This window comes from Cyrtonyx montezumae, unplaced genomic scaffold, assembly GCF_038088225.1.
Source record: "Cyrtonyx montezumae isolate F1298 unplaced genomic scaffold, pur_monq_1.0 scaffold_18, whole genome shotgun sequence".
In the NCBI taxonomy this organism is placed as follows: domain Eukaryota; kingdom Metazoa; phylum Chordata; class Aves; order Galliformes; family Odontophoridae; genus Cyrtonyx; species Cyrtonyx montezumae.
In genome coordinates this window covers 16,143,509-16,164,088 of record NW_027071914.1, presented here as the reverse complement: position 1 = coordinate 16,164,088, position 20,580 = coordinate 16,143,509, and the positions used below count along the sequence as shown (strand labels likewise).

The window sequence follows — 20,580 nt, the reverse complement described above, 5'->3', positions numbered from 1 at the left end:
CAACTGACAGCAGCTCCCTGATGTACTTCAGACTTGCTGCCTTCCTAAAAGCAGGACAGCAGCAGCGTGCTGCCAAAACGCTGAGTTAGCACAGGCACATCACTCACAGAGCACTGCTCAGCACCGGGGTCACCTCGCACAGGTCCCACTGTGTCACTCACATCCCTTCTGCAGCCACAGCTGTGGAGCCAGCTGCTCCCTGAGCTGCCATCGCTGAGCTCAGATGTGCCCCAGGGACACAGACAGCATTCGTCTGCCCTGACCTCTGCTCTACACAGCTAAATGATGGGTACCGTGGGGGAGAAGAGGGCAGAAGTCTCTCTCTGCAGAGCCAGGGTCAGGTTTGTACTGAATTAGGTGCAGAGCTGCAGCTGTGCCCAAAGGTGGTCCAGTGCTGGGGAAAGCCAGCTGCAACCACGGGGATGGTGACACTGCATGGGTGTGCAGTAGCTCACCCCCCAGGACTGAAATTCAGCTGCTGCACAGAACTGCAACACAGACATCACTTCTGCTCTACCCCCAGCTTTCCAATAGCAAGCACAGCACTTTGTATCTGATAAAGTGGTTCAGAAGTCCTGGAAATCTTATTAGCACACCAAGGAGGCACAGAGCGGACAGCACTGCACTCATCTTAATGCAAAGAACAGATGAATGCTATGGCATGCCCCAGGAATGGATCGAGCCTCCTGTTTTGGCCCGTGCCACGCAGCCACTTCTCTCCACGTGGTCCAAGTCATCCCTGTGCGAGCAGTGGGGCAGGAGGGGGCTGCTGGGACATGAGGGCATGGACCCCCCCATGGCACGAACACTTTAATAGCTCCCCTACAGAGATCTGCCACGCTGCTGGCATGGCTGTGTGCTGCTCTGCAAACCAGTGGGGGTCAGCCTCACTGAGCACAGCCGAGCTCAGCTCAGAAGATCGACAGATAAGGACACAGTTTGCTGAAGCTGGATGAACGGAGAATGTGAGTTATTTCATGGGATGGACCTCAGCTATGCTGCCAAGTCTCTACTTCAGTGCAAACCTCAGCTCCCCCCGCCCTGCAGACACCAGCCCAACAGCAAAGCCCTCTGTCTGACCACCCAGGACACATCCCACATCCCTCACAGCTCGGGATGCCGAGGGCAGCACTCTGCAATGACAGCCCCCTCCACGAGGACTCAGTTCTGCCTATTTCTGTACCACGTTCTGAAATCTCTGCTGAACCTCTGCAAGCTATGAGAAAAAACACTGCCATAAAGCACCCACTGCATTTCTTAAAGCTATTGCAGCATGGAGCAGAGCTGAGGAGAGCCCCACCATCTGACACCGGCGTCAGTCTGCAAACACAAAACCTCTCTGTACAGCAGCCTTGATTTGTGCATGAGGAGGAATTACACCAACACCCAAACGAACCCCATCCTCCTCCCTGTGCAGGAGTGGGGGATCAGAAGCAAAAGCAGCAGAGAGGAACAGTGGAACATTTCCTCCCAGCACCAAACAAAGTGGGATTACAGCAGCCCCAACAGCAGCCATGTGATGGGTAATTGCACGGATGGGGAAGTTCCTAAATCATCCACAAGTGATGGCTGGGGATTTCTTAACGTCCAGAATTGTTCAGAGGGGTGGGAGGCACCGAGCCCTTTCTGAAGGAGTGCTCTCAGGAGACAAGCCACTCCGGGATGTAAGATGAGGCATTATTATTATTAATAATTATAATAAAATTTAAAAAGTGCTTTTGGGATAAGTTAGGAAAATATTCCAGCTCTGTGCTTACACATGTTCTGCAGCAGTAGCACACAGCACTCATCTGACCAAGGGATGATCTCTGCCCATGAGCAAAGCACCATGGAGCTGCATGGCTAATGGTGGGGGGGCACAGGGTCCCCACCCCCAGGAGCAAGCACTGCTCTGGAAGCACACAGAGCCCCTCAGCACTTTGTCCCCAAGGGGACCCAGCTCCCCCACGGCCTCTTAGAAACCCACAGCAACGGAAAAAGTTACCCAAGAACGGCAAGAATGATCAAAATGTGTTTCCATTTATCTGGCCTGCTGCAGCACAGAGGGCATGTTTTTAATATCAGCGGTGCGAGGGTGTGTTTGAGCAGCAGACAGAGGAGGGCTTTGTAGGGGCAGAGCTGCTTCGTTAACACTGCCATGGGGAAGCAGGACAGGTGGGGACTGCTCCTCCTGGCTCCAAAATGCTTCCAGGCAAAGCCCTGGGGGCACAGCCCTCCTGTGGAGAAGTCCGAGGGCATTCATTTGCTTTCAAACCACTCAAACCACAGAACAAACCCCACAGGCACACAGCGACTTGCTGGGCAACCCCTTCACCTGGTAAATCAGAACCCCAAACTTCAGTGGTGTGTGAACCCAACACATTCAAAGCACTCTGCCCCTCGGCGTGAGCCTCCTAAAACCATTCCAAGCATAACCCCAAACCTACTGCAAACGATTGCAATTTGAGAGCAGAATTCCAGGGGAAATTATTTACTTTCTAACCCTGCATCTTTGTTCAGATGCTAAGACACACACCTTAAGGTCTCACACTGAAACCAAGCTATTACTTGACACCAAGCCTCTTATTGCCTGCAATCTAGTGAGTGCCGTCGCAGCAGGGATGGATCTGATGTCACATAGGGCCAAAAGCCCACACTCCCATTGGACCATGGCAAGCTCTGCCATGCTCCCAGAGCTTGGCCATCCCCGGCACTCAACAACCCACGGGACTCCTGTGACAATGCCAAGCTCATAATTCCTGCAGAAAAGAGATCCCCAGCATGCAGAGGCCCTGACTCAAGAGACCGTTTGGTGAGAAGAAATGGGAAATGAGCTGCTGCCCACCAGGCTGCACGGAGCCCCTGGGATGAGCATGCCATTGAAGGCAGCAAGAATAGCAGTGCACTCTCTGAACCCTCTCCATCACGTTCCCAGGCCTTTCCTGGTGCCCTGCCACAGATGTGTTTAGGTTAGCCACTGATTGCTCCAGATTTAGACATTGTTTGTGTAGGTTTGGAGTCAAGGAAATCCCTCCCTACCCCCTTCATGACACTTTGTGTTAACTGTCTAATTTTTTAAAAAGATCCATATGTAGCACATATTAATAGTAGGAATCAAACCCAATCTGCATTAAATGTCAGAAATGTTGTATCTGGCAGTGCAACCACTGCACATTTGTTCTTTATTTAACATTATTCATAGGGTTTTTGGGCACATCAAAGTCTATTAAGAAGGCCTGTCAGAAAAGAGATTGCTGTAATGGATTAATGAAGCACGCACGGCCAGAACTCAACGCCAAGGCTCCAGCTGGTCCCCGTGCTGCAGGGGGGACGAGCAGGGTCCCTTCCACAGGGACACGGCCACCACTCCGCAGCTCAAGCAAACACCTTCATCCCCATCTGCTGCCCCTTCTCACCTCGCACAAAAGCAATGTTTTGGCAGATCAGCTGCAACGGCCACTGCATCAACGGCTGTGAATGCGGTGATCTCGGTGGCCACGTGGAGGATCCATCCCCCCCACAGTGAGCTCATCGTTGGGTAACTTCCAGTGCTGTCAGGGCAAGGCAAATGCTACCCCCCACAGCATCACACCACGTTAGCTGCTTCGTTATTCACCCTGGAGCCCACTCAGGATGCTTGGTTGCTAGAGTGAGCAGCAGAGCCAAGCCAGCAGCATCTGCTCCCAGGGTATTTGCGAGCACTGGAGGAGGGCTCCTACAGAACAGCCTCCAACACAAACCACCTTCGGACAGAGAGGAACCATACGAGTGGTATTCAAGAAGTCATCATCAACACGAGAACATGGCTATGGCCACACAGCACGCTCAGCTAGGTGGGATGCCAAGCAGGAACAGCAAAGCAGCCTTCCTTTGCCTCTTAAGGAGAACCAGAGTCACCTGTGAATTTGCTAAGGAGCTGTTGGGCAGGAGATGGGTGCAGGACGAGGTCAGTTCAGCCCATCACCTCCCAGCTGCTGCTGCAGGCAGCTGTGCCATCACCTTGCAGACGCAGGACCAGGATGCACAGGGTGCACAGAAAGATCGAGGGAGAGAGACGAGGATAGGGGGAGAACAGCTGAAAGACAGAAAAGGAGGAGAAAGGAGTGAGACAGGAAGAGAGGAGACCACCAGGCAAACCCCAAAACACTACCCCTTAAGCAGATCACCACCATCACAGGGTTAGGAGGACACGGTGAACTTAGGGAAGAGAAGAGGGAGGCAGGTACAGCAGGAAGCAGTTTGGGAGGGCATCACAAGCTGGGGACCACAAGCTCCATCCCTGAACCCCAGCCTTGTTGCTCCGGGCAGGCACCAGCTACTCTCTTGTCCTGGTTTCTGCCCCATCCCCACACTGCCATTTCAGCCCACAGACCCAGCAGGACACTTTCCCAGACCCAGCACACCCAGGACAGTCGTCCTGCTGCTCCCCTACCTGTGGTTCAGGCTCGATATTGATGCGGTAAGCTTGTGCCTTCCCATCCTCCAGAATGGGTGGTGTCCAGCTCCTCCCTTCAGTTCTGTAACAGGAAATCAGGTAAATTCAGCTTAGACTTAAAATTTGAGACAAAGAGACTTCCAAAAATAGAGACAGACCCAAGAACACATACGTACAACGTGGCAGAAACCGTACACCAGAACACAGCAGGGACAACAGCTGCTTCCCAGTGACAAAGCACACACAGCCCTGCATGAGCCATCTTGTCCCTTTCAGCACAATCTCCATGGAAAGCCCTGAAATGCAGTTTTCATCGACCTGCATCCCTCCAGCACTGCCACACCAGGCAGCACACAGCTTGGCAGCCTGCATCATTCAGGAACCAAATGTGGAGCAGATAACTTTGGTTCCATGAAGACACCACCATACAATGCCCATATACTGTTGTCTGAACAGACAAAGCCTGCTCTGCTGCTTCCCATCCTTGCTGGGGATGAGGAGTGAGATGAGGAGCCCAGTACACAACACAGATTGCTGTGCTTAACCTCACTGCCTGTGTGCACACCACTTAATGCGAGCTCTCTTGCTCCTGCAGGCACCAACCGCTCTCTGCAGCCCAGTGCCCTTCCTTGGACTCCGACCCCGAGTTCAGTTTGGGTTTAATTATCTGCAGGGTCCAAGTGTGGAAAAAGAAGGTGCATAACTTTAACCCACGAATCTGTGATGAGGAGTGCTGGCAGAGAACCCTGAAGCTCAGCCTCACCATCACTGCTTTTTCAACAGGAATGAGCTTGCTCTTTTTTCCCAGTTAGATGTCTTGTTCTGATATGCTCTCTCTACTACAATTACTTGATTTTAAGCTCAGTCCTTTCTGCCTAAATTGGTCTCCCAGACTGCTGTTTGCTGGGACAGAGGAAGCCGACCTTCCTGGGAATGGCAGCGATCCCAGCGATCACCATCATGTGCTGCTGCATGTATTGCTTCCACACTCAGAATCAGAATTCCACATTCAGAATCTCATCTGGAGGCCCAGAACAATGAGAGCTCCTAATTGCATTGGCAGAGACCTCATTACAGTTTCCGTGCTCTCCCCCCACGCTCTGCATCAGCCCAACACTGGCTCGCTCCGCTGCCGAGGAGCGGGCGGTTCTGACTCTCCTGTTTGCACAGCTCTGCAGCCCGCATGCCAAACACGGTTTATATACAAAAAACAATCCCCAAAGACTTTGATTTGCCAGTAAATAAGAAGTGTGATCCACAGAGCTGTTCTGCTTCCAGGAGATAGGAGCGATAAGCAGCAGCACATCCGCTCTGCACCAGCACTGCCAGGATGGGGCCCCCACCCAATGCCCACCCAACTCGGAGTGCAGCTAAAAGCACACTTCCCAAAGCTGTGGGTCTGCATGCTCAGTGACAGAGGTGGTCAGAGTGCAGGCACCCAGGTAGAAACCTGGCCATAGCTGGTGCTCTTAATGATGAAAACTCCAAAGCTTTGGCATCACTCCTCTGGAGCAACCAGAAGCTTCCCACGTACACAAGACACAGCCTCCAGCAATGGCCGGAACAACCCCAGACTGACCTCAGCAGCAGCTTCCAGTTGAGCTGCTTTGAAATTAAATCGATATGGCACAACTCTGGTTCTATCCGACATCTTCAAAGACTTCCTGACAAGCAGAAGGGACTGGGGGAGCAGCCAGCCCTACCCAAGAGAGATCAATGTCTACCGAAGCGTTGGCAGCATTCCTGCTCAGAGATTTCCCCTTCCCCAGGGGAACTGGAGTGAACCCAAAGCAGCATTCCTAGCACCGGGGAGTCCCACTGGGGGCTATGGGGTCAGCAGGGCCACCCCGAGGCACTCACCCTATGCTGCCAACAGCACGGCACTGCACTTGGGCACAGCAAAAGCTGATCACGCTCTGCAACACAATGGCTGAGAGCTCAGACACCTCACTCACGTGTCCCAAGTTGTTTAATTTACAGCTCAAAGATGGGAAAAGCGTTTTCAGATGCGTTGCAGGGGATTAAAGGCAGCTACGTGGAAATCATTACTCCGCATTAACAACGCTCTGCTCTGTTTTGATGGCTGCTAGGACAATCCTAAGGAAAATAACTCAGCTGGGGCCTTCAACACGGGGCTGCGTGGGAAACAGACTCATTAACAAGGCAAACCTAAAAAAAAAAAGAAATAAAGCAAGCTGCAGACACCTCTCATCCCACAGTCTGTTTCCTAAAAGACACCGGGTCATTTTCAAATAATTACTCAAAAAATATTACCGAAATGTTTTTGCACCTGGTAACAATCCCGACTCCTGCTCTCAGTACTGACAGAGCTGCTCCCACACTGCAAGAACCCCCACGTCCCATCAGTGCTCCTTCTGCAGCCCCTTCCACGCTCACGTGCAGTTCTCAGTGGTACAGCCCAGGATGTGCCACCCCCCTCCATGGCTGCATCACTATGATCCACCTCAGTCTGCTCAGTCCCTCCGTGCAGCAGCAGCTTCAGGTTCTGCCCATCTCTCACCGTTAAGGTCTCAGCTGCAGAGGTGACTCCTGCTGCCTGCACGGCCATTGCCCTGCTAGGAGGGAATGCTCACAATGCTGAAGCTCACCGTGGGGCTGCAGGGTGCAGGATCAGCCCCTGCCACACCAGCAGCTCACGGCTGTGGGGCTGCTGCTGCCTTCTCTCCCCCGGCTCCAGCTGCTCCCCTGAGCCAGGCTCTGCAATGCTGCTGGTTTTCCCCTCCGTTTGTCCTCGCACGGCTCCGGAGGGGAAGCTGTGATTCAGTTTTCCAGTTGTTCTCAAGTTTCCAGGAGGGGCACATCACGCACTGGAACACTTCCACCTGCCAGCAGCGTGGCTCAGGCTGACAGAGCATCCAAAAATACGTGTGCAGAGACAGAGGGACTCCAGAAAGTCAGCAATGTACGGGGCCAGGCAGACTCCATTGCTGGGCTTCCTCCCCCAGGGAGTCATCTTCCAGAGAATCCCCATCCTGAGAGGATCGGGACTGAGCAGACCCCATGCTGCAGCCTCACACGGGTTTCAGCAAAGCACAGCTCCAAAAGAGCTCTGTGGCTGCTTTCACTCGAAGCATAACCTCATCTGAAGAAGTCTTCCCTAACAACCGCAGCTGCACCAGAACCACAAGAGATGCTGATGTTTGAAGGAACAGGCGAGGCTTTCTTTAGAAGCAGTAAGAAAGCTACACAGCACTATGTGAAGGAGTCAAGCTGCACTGCTGTGCCAGTTAGCTCAGGGCCAGAGCACACAGCATGCACCAACCCGAGGGCTGACAGCCCTCCAGGAGGAGGAGGAGATGGGTGATGAGGAAAAAAAAATAAATAACTTCAATAAGCACCCCTGAGAATCCAGATGCAACTTTTCAGCTTGCACTTACTCTGTTTTCACAGCTTCTCACTGCTGCTCAGAGGAGACACTGAGCGCCCCAGCACACAGCCACGCTGCTCCCAGCACTGCTTCCCATCACGGTGCCACGAAATTGCAAGCTTGCCTTCGGTCAGAAGCACTCTGGCTTCTTCCAGACTGAATGCAGAGGCAGCCCCTGCCATGCTGCCAGGCAAGAGAGCCAAACCCACTGTAAGGTCTCTAATGACAGACTGTGCTAAGGAAGAGGCCTATGTCCATTTGCAGCTCATCCACACCATCACACCTCACTGGTGCCAGTCCCTATCACAACAGAAAACCCATTTCAGTTGTTCCCTGCCAAGCACAGGGAGCAAACACGGTCTGCACTGCATGGGGAAGCTTTACACCCCAGTGGTTCATCCTGCACACAAACCACCACTCATTCTGGCTCTTTATTTGCTCATCCATCCGCATGGCTGAGAGCCTTTACCAGGTGAGCCCGAGAAATGATAACCCACATCTCTCACTGCATTCAAATGGCTCCATGCACCCAGTGCACCCAGTGCCCAGGTGGGTCTGGTTGCTGCCAGGACACCCAGGTCTGTATGCCTGCCTCACTGGAAGGCCAACAATCCTTCCTGGCTTTTCCCATACAGTTTTCACCCGCTCTGACCTTTCTCCTGCCCCTGTTTTACAGCCACAAAGTTTGGGCAGCGATGCAGCCCGCAGCTTACAGATTAAAAAAAAAAAAGGTTATAAAATCGGATGATTTCACTCCTGCACTTGAGTCACATCTGGCAGAGCCCCGTTCCAGGCACGATGGAGTTTCCAGCTCCAGCATGCACGTCGTGGAGCAATGGGAGCTTTGCTGGGCACGAGGCGTGCGATGGCCACTGGCACAGCCACACACCTGGCTGGGTGGATGGAAAGAAGTCTTCAAGCTGCTGTGATGTCAAAAGTTCCCTTTCACTATTCAGCAAAGTTTTATCTTCTGCATATAAACATGTACATATAAGTACTGAATAACTTCAGCATTACAGGACAACGCTGGACATACTGTCACGTTTGTAGGCAGGGAGTGGAGTTAGATGAGCTTTAAGGTCCCTTCCAATCTAAGCCACTCTGTGTCTCCATGAACAAAGAAAAACCAACTGATGCCAATGGTTAAAAAGGGGCCAAAAAACAGGACTTGGTAGTAGTCCCTGAAAACTTCTCCTGGTGAAAGCAGGACAACCCTTCCTCTGCCAGGAGAAATCCCCCCCTGCATTAAGGGTCCTTTCTTTCATTTTTCTCCCCCTTTTTTTCCTAAAGCAGAGGTCACATAACCTCCACGGCATGGCTGGGCTTGGTGGCCCCTGCAGCCTTCAGGCATGGCAGGTGCCTCTGTCCCAGGACCCCCCAGGAACAAAGCCACGTTTGTGCTTCACAGCAGCACTCCCCACGCACCAAGCAAGGTGGCTGCACCATGCTCTGGGACCCAGCTACCAGCCAGAAGCCACATATTTCCTAAGGGAAGCATAAACACTCAGTGACAGCTCTTCATAGCAGGAAATGCCTTTTTAATCTGAAGTGGATAATTAGGACAAATTTATTTAAATCTATTAAGAGATAGCAGCCGTTTATGAGCCTTATAAGGAACACTCCTTTTGACCAGATCATATATGACTTGCATCAAGAGCCTTTAGCTAAAGGATTATCTTCAAGGGAAAGCAAAGAAACCAAAACAAACCTTCATTTCGATTTGAAATATTAAGAAACAAAAATGCCACACATGGTTGGCAGCACCTCCCAGTGTACATTCATGGAACATTAGGAAAACAGTGGGTAGAGCCAACAAAATGCAGGAGGCTTCTCCCAAATGGGGTTTTGGCTCCAGTGCTGCCCCTGCTCAGGTCTATAGGAGCTGCATGACCCTATAGGAGGTCTGTAGGGTCTGACCCAGCTCATCCTGCAGGAACCTGGCAAGGTGCTGAGTGAGAATCCAGACTCACTCATTTATCAGAGCTTCTTCAAGAACAGCTTCGTCTCAATGTGTCCAAAACCACAGAATGACTGCACTGGGATGAATCCAGAACCAAATCCCATGGCAAGCCTGCTCTGGGGCTTGCTGCAAGCCTTCTGCAGAAGCATCAACCAAACAGGAGCACAAAGAGCAAAGCACCAGTGTGGTAATGCTGCCAAGGACCTGTAATGTGCTGTCCCCACCTGCTCACAGAGAGCAGCAGCTGCTCCATGCATGCCTTGATCTTGTTCTGTGCCTCCAGGTGTGTCATGGCTTCTGTGCTCTCCCCGTTAATGGCCAGAATGATGTCTCCTGGGCACAGGTTGGCCAGGGCTGCTTTACTTCCAGGGTTAATCTAGGCAAGAAGAGAGAAAAGGTGTGTTTAAAAGAATGTTTGATTTAAAGAAATAAACCTTTACTGCAGTAACAGTTTCCTCAACGTGCTGGAGAAGACTCGTGTGTTCTGCTAAGCCAACAGCACTCAGGTCCCAGCTGGGGTTGTGCTGCACAGAGGTACTGTCAGGTCCTGGCTCTCACCCCACAGAGCTCCCATCAGCCCCAGCATGTCCAGGTCCCCTCTAAACACTGCAATGCCCTCCTCCACCAAAGCATCACAGAACATCCTGAGTTGGAAGGCACCCATAAGGACCATCGAGTCTAACTCCTTCAGGCCTTAAAACATGCTTTCAGAATCAGTCCCTAGAAGCACATAAAAACTTCAGAGAAAGATGTAATTTAAGGGTGAGTGCAGTCACCCTAATTGCTTCCTGCTGGGATGCTGCATTTCACATCAGATTTTCCTGACCGTTGTTCCAAGGATCTGCCACGCTGTAGCTCTGCATGGTACATCCCACAGCCCACCCCACCCCACAGCTGATGGGTAGGAATGTTGAAACCTTACACAATGTCCAACTCTTATTTTCAGAGGATAACCCAAACCTGGAGGTGTACAGGGAGCTCTGAACACCCCGTGCAGCTGAGGGGAGCAGACAGAAGTGCTGAACCTTTTGTCACGCTGTCAGAGCAGATCAGCACTCACCCCTTGCTCTTCAATAGTTCCAGCTGCCTCCAAACAAACCTGCCCAGCCACCTCCTGCCTGCCTCTGACTCAACCAGAGCAAACAAAGGGAGGCACTTCTCACCACAGCACATATCAGCTGCAGAGCTATGACATGGGGCGCTTAAACCCCAGGGAGAGAGAGATATACATAATTTTTTCCCTGGAATTAATTTGCCTAGCTGTTTTTCTTTGAACCCACAGAACAAACGATGGCCTTCCCCCAGCATCAGCCTCCTCCTGCAGCCAAGGGGAGCTGCCAGCCCTGCCCCACGCCGGGCAGGAGCCCAGGGAGCACCTCCTGGCACACACCTCTGCACAGTGACATGCTGGCACATGCTTCCCCTGATGCTGGCCACCCAGCCCTGTGCTGACAGCCCAACCCAACACCACTGTGCCTTGCTCTCATCTGTTCTCCATGTCTGATGCATTTCTCCCCTCGAACTGATCTTAACCAGATCGTAGCTTCCTTGGAGAAAAGCAGCTCGTAGATGGGGCTCTTAGCTGTTTCCTATTTTTAGTTCCTGGTTTACTTCAGATTATTTTGGCAGCATCTTCATATTAGCATGTTATGCTATCCATGGGGATGGCTGAGGGCTGGAAATGGAGCTGAGCTCCAAGAACACATTAGTTTGAGATACAGCACCAGGGTCACAGTCTGGGAACCAGCACAGGAACACGTGGCAGGTCCAGAGCTCACATCTGTCAGCAAAGAGTGCTTGAGATGCTCCAAGTTCTCCCAACTGCAGCTGTGTGACACCATCAGCACCAAAGGTGCTGGAGCAAAGCAAACCAGGCAGTGCCACTGTGTTGTTCTGAGGGCAGAGCCAGGCCTTGGCACAGCCCTACCTGCTCCCTGTGGATCCACACAGCCTCCTGCAAGCCAGGAGGACAAGGGCACAGCATCATGTGTAATAAGCTTTGCAGGAACACATGTTTGTAACCTCCAGGTTACCACGTGGAAGTGAGCAAGCGACGGGAAGGAGCAGAGGGATGCAGGTCAGCTCAAACCAGAATGCTCTGAGGACTTCAGAAGCCTCGTTTCCTTCCCATGTCAGCTGCCACCAAACCACCACTGGGAACCCACCTCCACAAACAGGGACAGGGCTTCCCTTCCAGCCATGATCCCCACACTCTGCACTCTGGGGCTACAGCCATACAATCTGTGGGGCACTGGAAACCCATGGCAGAGGCGGGGGATGGGAGCAGCAGGGATCTGCTAACGTGGACACCCATCTGTGCCTCTGTTCAAAGAGGGCTCTGCTCCACTGCAAACAGTGCAAGCGACATGAACGAAGCGTTCACCAATTTCAGAGTAACTGGATACACCATGAAGTCCCAAACACTGCAAAACAGATCTGCTCTGAGTCAGCGGGGCTCTGTGCTCTCAGGAGGGGCCTCCAACCAGAGGAGCTGATTCTGGAGAATGGGAAGTGTTTCTGAAAACCAGCAACAAGGCTTGTTTGTTTGGGAGGTGCCCGGCAGTGCCAAGAACGAGCTGCTGCAGAGTACCCCCCCAACTCCTCCCAGCACACACAGCCCTGCAGCTCCATCCGTGCCCACACCTCAATGCGTGGCATTCCCCGAGCTCCTCCAGAGCCCAGCCCTGACAGGAGACAACAACATTCTGCATTTTAACCCCTCCGCAGGAGTAAGTGATCGGTTCTTTGTTTCCCTCTCAATCAGCAGAAGACACTAGCAGAAACAAAACAAGGGGAGGTGTGCACAGCTAAGTGCACTGTGACGTGGGGTGCAGGAGCACAGCAAGCAGCCCCACGCTCACAGAGCACTGCATTCACCAGGAGAGCCTTGGTACACTTGGCAACCACTGCAGCAAAGAACCACAACCTGCTTTTCAACACCCACCTTCCTTAAAAGCATTTTCTTCCTAATTCCCTCACTTGTGGCACAGCTGTACATCCCACCCCATGCTTCAAACAGCACTGCACATCAGCATTGGTGCCCATCTCCATCCTTCTGTATCATCCCTGCAGGAAAAGCAAACCCCCAGAGCAGCACATGCCCACACATCACCCTCCTCCCCGTGCTCTGCCCCTGCAGGAAACACAGCTGTGTGCTGCCAGGGACACAGGGACTGGGAGGACCAGGAGCACAGCCTACAGCACTGGACCTACACAGAGCAACTTCTGCCAAGCCCCCCACCAGTCAGCCATCCCTGCTGAACCACAACCCAAACATCTGAGGTTCTTTATTTTTTTTTTTAAACAAGCATTTTCCAGTTGTTTTCCCAGCACCTCCTCCAAGAACCCCCCCAGCACTGCTCCCCACTGAGGACATCGGTCCTCCAGGCCATGTTAGGAACAACCCAGCAGCCAAGGGGATGCTCTGGAGCAGGTCTGGGAAAAGTCCCAAACCCTGCAGTGCCTCTCAGCCGACCGCCAGGGCCCCGCTGTGATTTACCAAGTGCTGCATCTGACTTGGGGCCAAGGAAACAGCACACACTGAGGCCAGTGTTCCACTAAGCCAGCTGGTGCTGGGAGCTGTGCTATCTAGCTTGGTAAGCTGTATTATTTGCACTGAGTTGACTCTTGAAACACACATGCCACGATTCCATCAGTCCCTGAGCACAACCCCACACAAGCTGTCAGTGCAGAGCCAACCCCCAGGAGGAAGCACCCCATGGGCAGCCAGGGACCAACCCTGGCACCACAGTCCCACCCAGCAACGGTTCTGCACAGGATTGCTCCAGAACCAGGCCCACACCACTAGCTGGAAGAATGAATCATGGAAACATTAAGGTTGGGAAAGACCATTAAGATCTTCTTAACGCTTAAGCAAAAGCTTTATTGGTCACATTAACAAGGTACGTTAGCAGACTGACACATGAAAAGCTACAGCAACCAAACACAACTCATCCCATCAATTAATGACATTGCTAATGGGTTAAGATGCACAGTCCCACACAAACCTATGCAGACCACACCACTTGCCTGTGACACACTACCTTTGATTTAAGACCAACAAGTCGGGGGAAAATTTCTGCTCTGCAAGCATGATCAAAAGCCCAATTAAAGCTTTGGAGAGCCTGATTAAAGCCTTGGAGTGCCTTTGGTGTGACAAAGTTCTCAGCTTCTACACAAAGCAGACTTGTTGTGCTTGCAGGAGGCACGCTGCATGGCCAGGGCTGCTCGGACAGCAGCATCTGAGCACAGGAAGAAGGGAGGTTTGGCAGCCAGCTAACAGAGAGAGATCCCCACATCCTTCGACCATTCTTTGCAGGGACGCTCCTCAGCATTTCAAAGTGCTGTGCTTTGAGCCAACGCACACGTCTTGTCAATCCAATTGCATTTCTCTATTCGCTTCATAGGAAAGCCCCAGCTTCTCATACCATCTCTGGGAATTCTGAGGGTTCTTTGGAGAATCCCACGGGCACACTGCAGGGGACATCTGAGCTGCCTGCTGCACTGCCCTCAAAGCATGGGTGCCCCCAGCACACCCTCCTGGTGCCATCAGGAGAGCAGCAGCAGTACCATCAAGCAGAAGGCACTCAGCACCAGCAGCTTACACCCAGCTGGAGAGCACACGCCTGAAGTCCCAGCCTGGTGAAAGCAACATGCCATCATCCCCACGCCGCTGCCACACCACTAACTCCCCCCTGCTTTATTTGTGCACGTAGATATTCCACAGGATTTGGCCTCTGTGCTGGAAGCACTACGTGTGCTGAAGGCTTCCAGACACCATCCTGTGCCCTACAGAGGATGACAGCTCCCAGGGTCAGTACTTCTGCAGAAGTACACAGGGTTTAATGGGTGTGAACGTGAGCTCTGAGGTTTTGCTGCTCTGGTTGACAAGAAGGAAGAAGGGGCTCCAAAGGCATCTCCGTGATGTTTGGAAAACTTATAGACAGAAACACCGTCACATCTTGCATCTCTGCCACTGCTCCAAGGACCTGACATGTCCTCCTTGCACTTGGGGTTGTGTGCAAGCACTGAAGTTGAAACCAAACATCTCAGCCCTTATCTGCCAGGCTTACTGCACACACAGTGCTCACAGCTGTGCACAAACCCATCACACTCACAGTGCTCACTGGTGCCCCACCACAGTCCCCACCCACAGCAAATCACAGCACGCACCTCCTGTTAACAAGTTTGCTTTGGCTGTGTTATCAGCCCCACTCGGCTGGAGAGAGCTGCTGCCCTCCTTCACACTCCAGCATCCGTGGTCACAGGGGACTTACAGCACACAGATAACTCCACCAAGTGTTTGGGTGGCCCTTCAGCTCCTACAGGGAAGGGGACAAACTCTCTAACAGATCGTGACAGGACAAAGAGAAGTGGTTACAGAACGAAAAAGGGGAGATGTAGGTTGAGTATAAGGAAGATGTTTGCTACACTAAAGGCAGGGAGGCACAGGCTGCATGGAGAGGCAGTGGTCCCCATCCCTGCAGACAGCACAGGTCAGGCTGGGGGGGCTCTGAGCACTGAGCTGTGGGTGCCTCTGCTCACTGCAGGGAGTGGGACCAGATGGCCTTCAAAGTTCCCTTTCAACCCAACCCAAGTTATGATTCTAAGCTTAACCAACACCTATTGTGCTATAGAGCAACAAAAAGTTTAAGACCAAACCAAACACCCCAGCTATTTCCCCTGCACGCTGCCCACACCAGCAGGAGCACCCCGATACCTCACTTTATTCTACTTCATCCTTGTATCAAGCAGGTTACACCCATGCGCCTCTCACAAGCAGCTCTGCCTGCCTGTCCCAACAGGCAATCTTTCAATCTCTGAAATGAAGGTGATGTCAATTTTCTAACAGCAGAAAAGGAGCCCTTTCTGCTTTGCTCGACCTGGCGGAGGCCCGAAGCATTCTCAGGGTTGTGCTGCATTTGTTTTGCTACACCCGCACCAAGGTCAGCCCGGGTATGAATAGATCTCTGTGAATCATTCTTTCCGCCTGGTTTCCCACTTGGGATTATCAGTGTGCTTGATTAGGGTAATTAGCAGTAGCTTTCCTTCCAACACGTAATACCACTGCTGTCTCCTGCACCAGCACTCGCTCTGCATCCAGGTATTAAATGAAGCCCCCGTGCCCCTTCAGCAGCAAACATCTCTGTAACACTTCTGTGAGCGCTCATCTTCAGTCCACATTCAGTGTTCAGTACTGAACAGCACAGATGCCCCATTGAGCCCTTACAGCCATCACTGTGAAACCGATGATGGCAAAAGAACAAGCAAAAATGAATTCTTTCCATTAAAAACATCGTTCCCATTTGAATCATGTTGGAACAAACAGGAATGTGAAACAAATGGAGACACAGCTCTTTCACAGGGACAGCGAGGCTACAGGCCAGCAGTGTGTCTTGCTTTAGGACCTCTATCAGAGCACCTGAGAGCACACAACAAAGTGGATCATTTCCATTTAACGATCAGATACACACCATTTGTGTATGAAGCTAAGAAACAGCTTTATGGTCTAACAGCTGAGCAAAGGGAAAGCTGCATTTCCTTTGTTGGCTTCCCCAGCTTGGCTTCCCCAGAACATGGGTGCCTGAGGGATGAGCAGCCCTGACCCACTCTGGCACCCTACAGAACACCCCATAAGTCACCAGCTCGGTGTGCAGGAGCACAGCACAGGGGGAGCAAACATAACAGCACTTACAGGAATTCCTCCACAGGCAGGATCCCTCCCCGAGTCCCCCCAGCCTGCAACAGAACTGCTACTTGCTCAAATAGAACAGTTCCTTATGTTGAAAAGCCAACCCAATCTTGCCAAACAATGCCCGGATAATGGATTGCAGACTCATTATTTCTTGTCCTCCTCGTGTTACAGTCCCACACCCGTAGCTGAGAACGCATGTTCAGGCCAACAAGTAACTGATGTTGGGGACAGCAGGTAAAAGATAAAGTGCATCTTTTTTTTAAAATGTCATTAAATAACTCTTTAATGAAAATAAAAAACCTTCCATTTAATAATACTGGATTCGGTCCATTTGTCAATATCTGCTCGGCCAAGCAGTTATGACTAACAGCAGTGCTTGGCATCAGCAGAGCTGGGCAGGAGGTGACGCCAGCTGCTGCAGGAGCTCCACAGGCAAGTTCAGGCCATTAAATACATTCTAGTTACACTAATGACTGATTATCTTCTACTCCCAACAAGGGGCAGACCAGCTGCAATCCCACACAGAGCCACAGCAGTGACTGATGTGGCTAAGGGCACAGCACTGTGTCAGTTGTCCCGTGTCCCAGTGGGGCTCAGGAAGCCTTCAGGTACCCGCACGGAGCTGCAGCAGCCCCTGGCACAGCACATCTCATTGTCAACCTCCCCAGCCAAAAAACAGCAGCTGACAGCTACCAGAAAATTAACCAAGTTCCAAACCCACTTTCCATCAAGTCATTAAGCAGACTCTAAGCAGATGCTCTGGGTCATTTCCCTCTCCCTGTAGAAGGAGGAACCTTTAATTACACAATGCACTACGCCCAGCTCCAGCTTCCTGTAACTGGCACAAAGCAAAGTGGGGCTCCCTCCCTAACACACAACCCAGCTGCAGCCCCCACCCAGCCCCATGCTGCACTGCACCAGCAGCCCCACACCACTTCCCCCTAAGCCCACCTATCACTGCTTGCATTTCCTTATCTCTAAGGCTGAAGAACATCATGCTCCAGCTCAAGATCTGGTGCTCAGCATCAGCTGTTCTGTACGCAATGCCCATTTGTCATTCTCAAAGCACAGAGGGAAGAGAACTGCTTTCAAATAGATCATGGATCAATTTAATGAGCTTATTGGGAACAGCTGCAAGCAATGGGCTCAGCACCACCAGCTGCACCTGTGCACACACAGCCACGGAGGGAGCAAATGGGTAAAGCAAGCCCTGGTAACTCATTCAAACCCCATTCCAAACCAGGGTTGTATGACATCACTGTTTTCTGCCTACGTTTCCTTCATGTTCATCCTCCTCTGCTGGTACTGCCCATGGCTTAGCTCCTGTGCTGCAGCAGAATCCACTCGGAGCATCATTTCCTTATTGCTCCACCTTCTGCCCCCCCCCCCACCAATTTAATACGTCTGCTCTCAGAGCAACTCTCAGGTGGGTTTGGGAAGGGCTCTCCAGGAGGGCAGATGGAGATAAACTGCTTCCCACAACAGTCTAGCAAAGACCAGAGAAGGCAACCCATGAGCAAACAAGATTTCTCAACCCCCCCCCCCCTCACCCCCCTCCCAGGGAATTCATGTTTCACAATGAGTAGGAGTAGGATTAGAAAGGGGCAGACAGCCTCTGGCACCAAGACCTGGCTGTGGGTGGCTTTCTGACATCTCAAACCCCTAAGCAGAGCCCCTGAGCTCCCAGTGTAACCCAGCAGCACGCAGCCAGGCACCCAGCACCCCGCTCCTCCTCCTGCAGGAGGGCTGCAGGCAGACGATGCTCACAGCAAGACGCAGGAGCCCCAGGGTCTGCTCCCTCCTCCCACCGGGATTTCTGCCTTTTACAGTCTCTGTTTGTAATTTAATGACATTTTAATACAAAATAAATAAGAGAGCACTTGGAAGGAGGAGGAAGCCAGCCAAGAGCCTCAACAATGGGCTGCGGTGAGAGGCTCCCTCCCATGCTTTTGTCTGCAGCCCTCCCCTGCCCAGGTGGGGGGGGATCAGGGGGCACAGCCTCAGTTTGAGCCAACAGAGGGACCTAATTGCTGCTTGGGCAATTAGTTTAATTACCTCATGGGTGATTCTGGGAAGGAAGGAGCACGGCAGCACACCTGCTCCATGCACAGCTCCCAGAGCCGCCCCAGCCACTGCTCCCACAGCAGAGGGCACCCAGCAGCTTGCACACACCAGCTCCTCCTTTGCTGCACCCTTTTTGGGCATTATTTCCCACGCCAGCAAGGACTGTTTATGGTGGGAACAGAGCCCAGCACGGGGGCTGCATTATCCCCAGTACCCACCATCATGCCCTCCATCATCCCAGGAGCATCACCTTGCCAGGGGCAGCACCAGGAGCTGGATGGGAGGGAGGAGAGCTTGATACATAACCTCAGCACTGCTCTGAGACACCCTCCTCTGAGCAGAGGGGGACCCGTCCCAACGAACGCTGTCCTCACACCTCCAGAGGTCCCAAATCTCATCCCCACACCGCCTTGCTGTGCAGAAGCAGACTTTGCTTTCTCTTGTTGAACATTAAGCCAAACTTTTTCAAAGCAACAGCAAAGCAGCTCCCTCCTCTGCCTCAAGATGTTCTATATCACAGCAGAAACATTTGCGTGGACACCCAGAGGCGATGGTGCCCCCTGCACAGCCCAGGGGGAAAAGAAGGTATCCCATCACCTCCTTCCCATTCACCCCCTCCCCCTCGAGCTCCCCCACATCCATCCCTCACCCAACGAGGGGCACCAGAACAAAAGCAGTCACTGGGAGCCGTGCAATAGGCACCTCTGAGCTCCAACGCAAACCAACAGATTTTAAGAGGTGCTTTCTTCCCTAATTCGTTCTTTACAGCTCAGGGTAAATGTTTTCCATTTTCTGTCATGGCTTTGGCGGGCGAAGAAAGAGATGGCAAACAGCTTTTATGTGTTAGGACAACAGTTTTACAATCCAGCTGCTCCCAAAGCCTCTCAATGCTCTCAGTGTTTGCCGAGCTGCCCCCAGCCCACGGGTACCCCTAACTCAGAGGGAGAGCTGAGCAGCATCGGGCACCGCTCCCATCGGGGCACGGGCAGGGAGCACCCCCAGCCACCCACGCCCTGCGTGGGGCTCAGCTCACTCTCCCTCCACACGGAGCCCACTGTGGGCTCACCGAGGTGTTTTTAAGAAGCTTCCAGAACGCATCTTTAAGCTGTCACGCAGCACTACGAGGACACTTCGGACTACCAAAGCGCACAGACGCAACAGCCACACATAGGACCCCACCCCGACCCACCAGTGCCCCCCATCCCCCCCCCAGAAGACCCCCCAGACCCACTTCGGGGAACGAGCCCGAGCTCCCTGCCAGCTTCAAACCCAATCTTTAGGGATTAAGGACCACGAAAGGGTCCGAGCAGCATCCGAGCCGAAACCGACGGACGCTGACCCGAGAGGGAAGGATGGAGGCAGCCCCCCCGCCCCGCTCACCCTGGAGATGGTCAGCGGCGTGCTGAAGTCCTTACCGCCCACCAGGCGGAAACCCCACGGCGAGGGACCACGCAGGGCCACCGAGTGCGGCATGGCGAGGCTGGGGCTCCGTGCCCGACGCTCCGCTCCGCTCCCACCCGCCGTCGCCGCATCCACTTAAAGCGGCTCCGAGGCCCCGAGGCCGGCCCTGCCGTGGGGCGGGCCGGGGGGGCGGGCCCGGGCGGAGGAGCGGGGGGGGGGGGGGTGCGGGGCCGGGCGGGGGCCGGCGGGGAGCGGGGCGGCTGCGGAGCGCGTCCCCTCGGGGGGAGGCTGAGCCACATCTCCGCCTTGGGTGGCCCAGCGGGGTCCCTTATCCTGTGCTATAAAGCTGGTGGGACCCCCATAGGGGAGCAAAGCAACTTGTGCCTGCTGGTAAGGGAGCGTGGGGTGGGGGCCCCGTAGCTCTAGGTGGCACTGAGCATCCCTGAAGCCAATTGTGTGGCCGCAGCCAACGCAAATGTCTGCTGCATCCTCAGGGGTGCAAGGCAGGTGATGTGATATTTCAGTGAAATAAGAGGCTTTAGTGGTTGGTCCTCACCACCAGCATCTTGGAGAAGATAGAAACTCCAAACAGAATAATCCACTGGACTCAAGCAGCCTGGGAAACTGTGCCAACCCAGCGTTGCTGTGGCCAGGAAAGG

The 20,580-nt window shown here is 53.0% G+C and overlaps 1 protein-coding gene across 1 annotated transcript in view; it reads right to left on the bottom strand.

The window, feature by feature from the left end:
* The window catches only part of PDLIM4 (PDZ and LIM domain 4), a 28,315-nt gene extending 8,248 nt beyond the window's left edge, over positions 1-20,067 (bottom strand). Inside the window, exons 1-3 of the mRNA XM_065734845.1 lie at positions 19,901-20,067; positions 9,987-10,138; positions 4,412-4,496 (exon numbers count right to left, since the gene is read on the bottom strand). Of these exons, the coding sequence (XP_065590917.1) occupies positions 4,412-4,496; positions 9,987-10,138; positions 19,901-19,993 (330 nt within the window). The 5' untranslated portion in view covers positions 19,994-20,067. The remainder of the gene's footprint in view (positions 1-4,411; positions 4,497-9,986; positions 10,139-19,900) is intronic.
* Between the last annotated feature and the right edge of the window lie 513 nt (positions 20,068-20,580).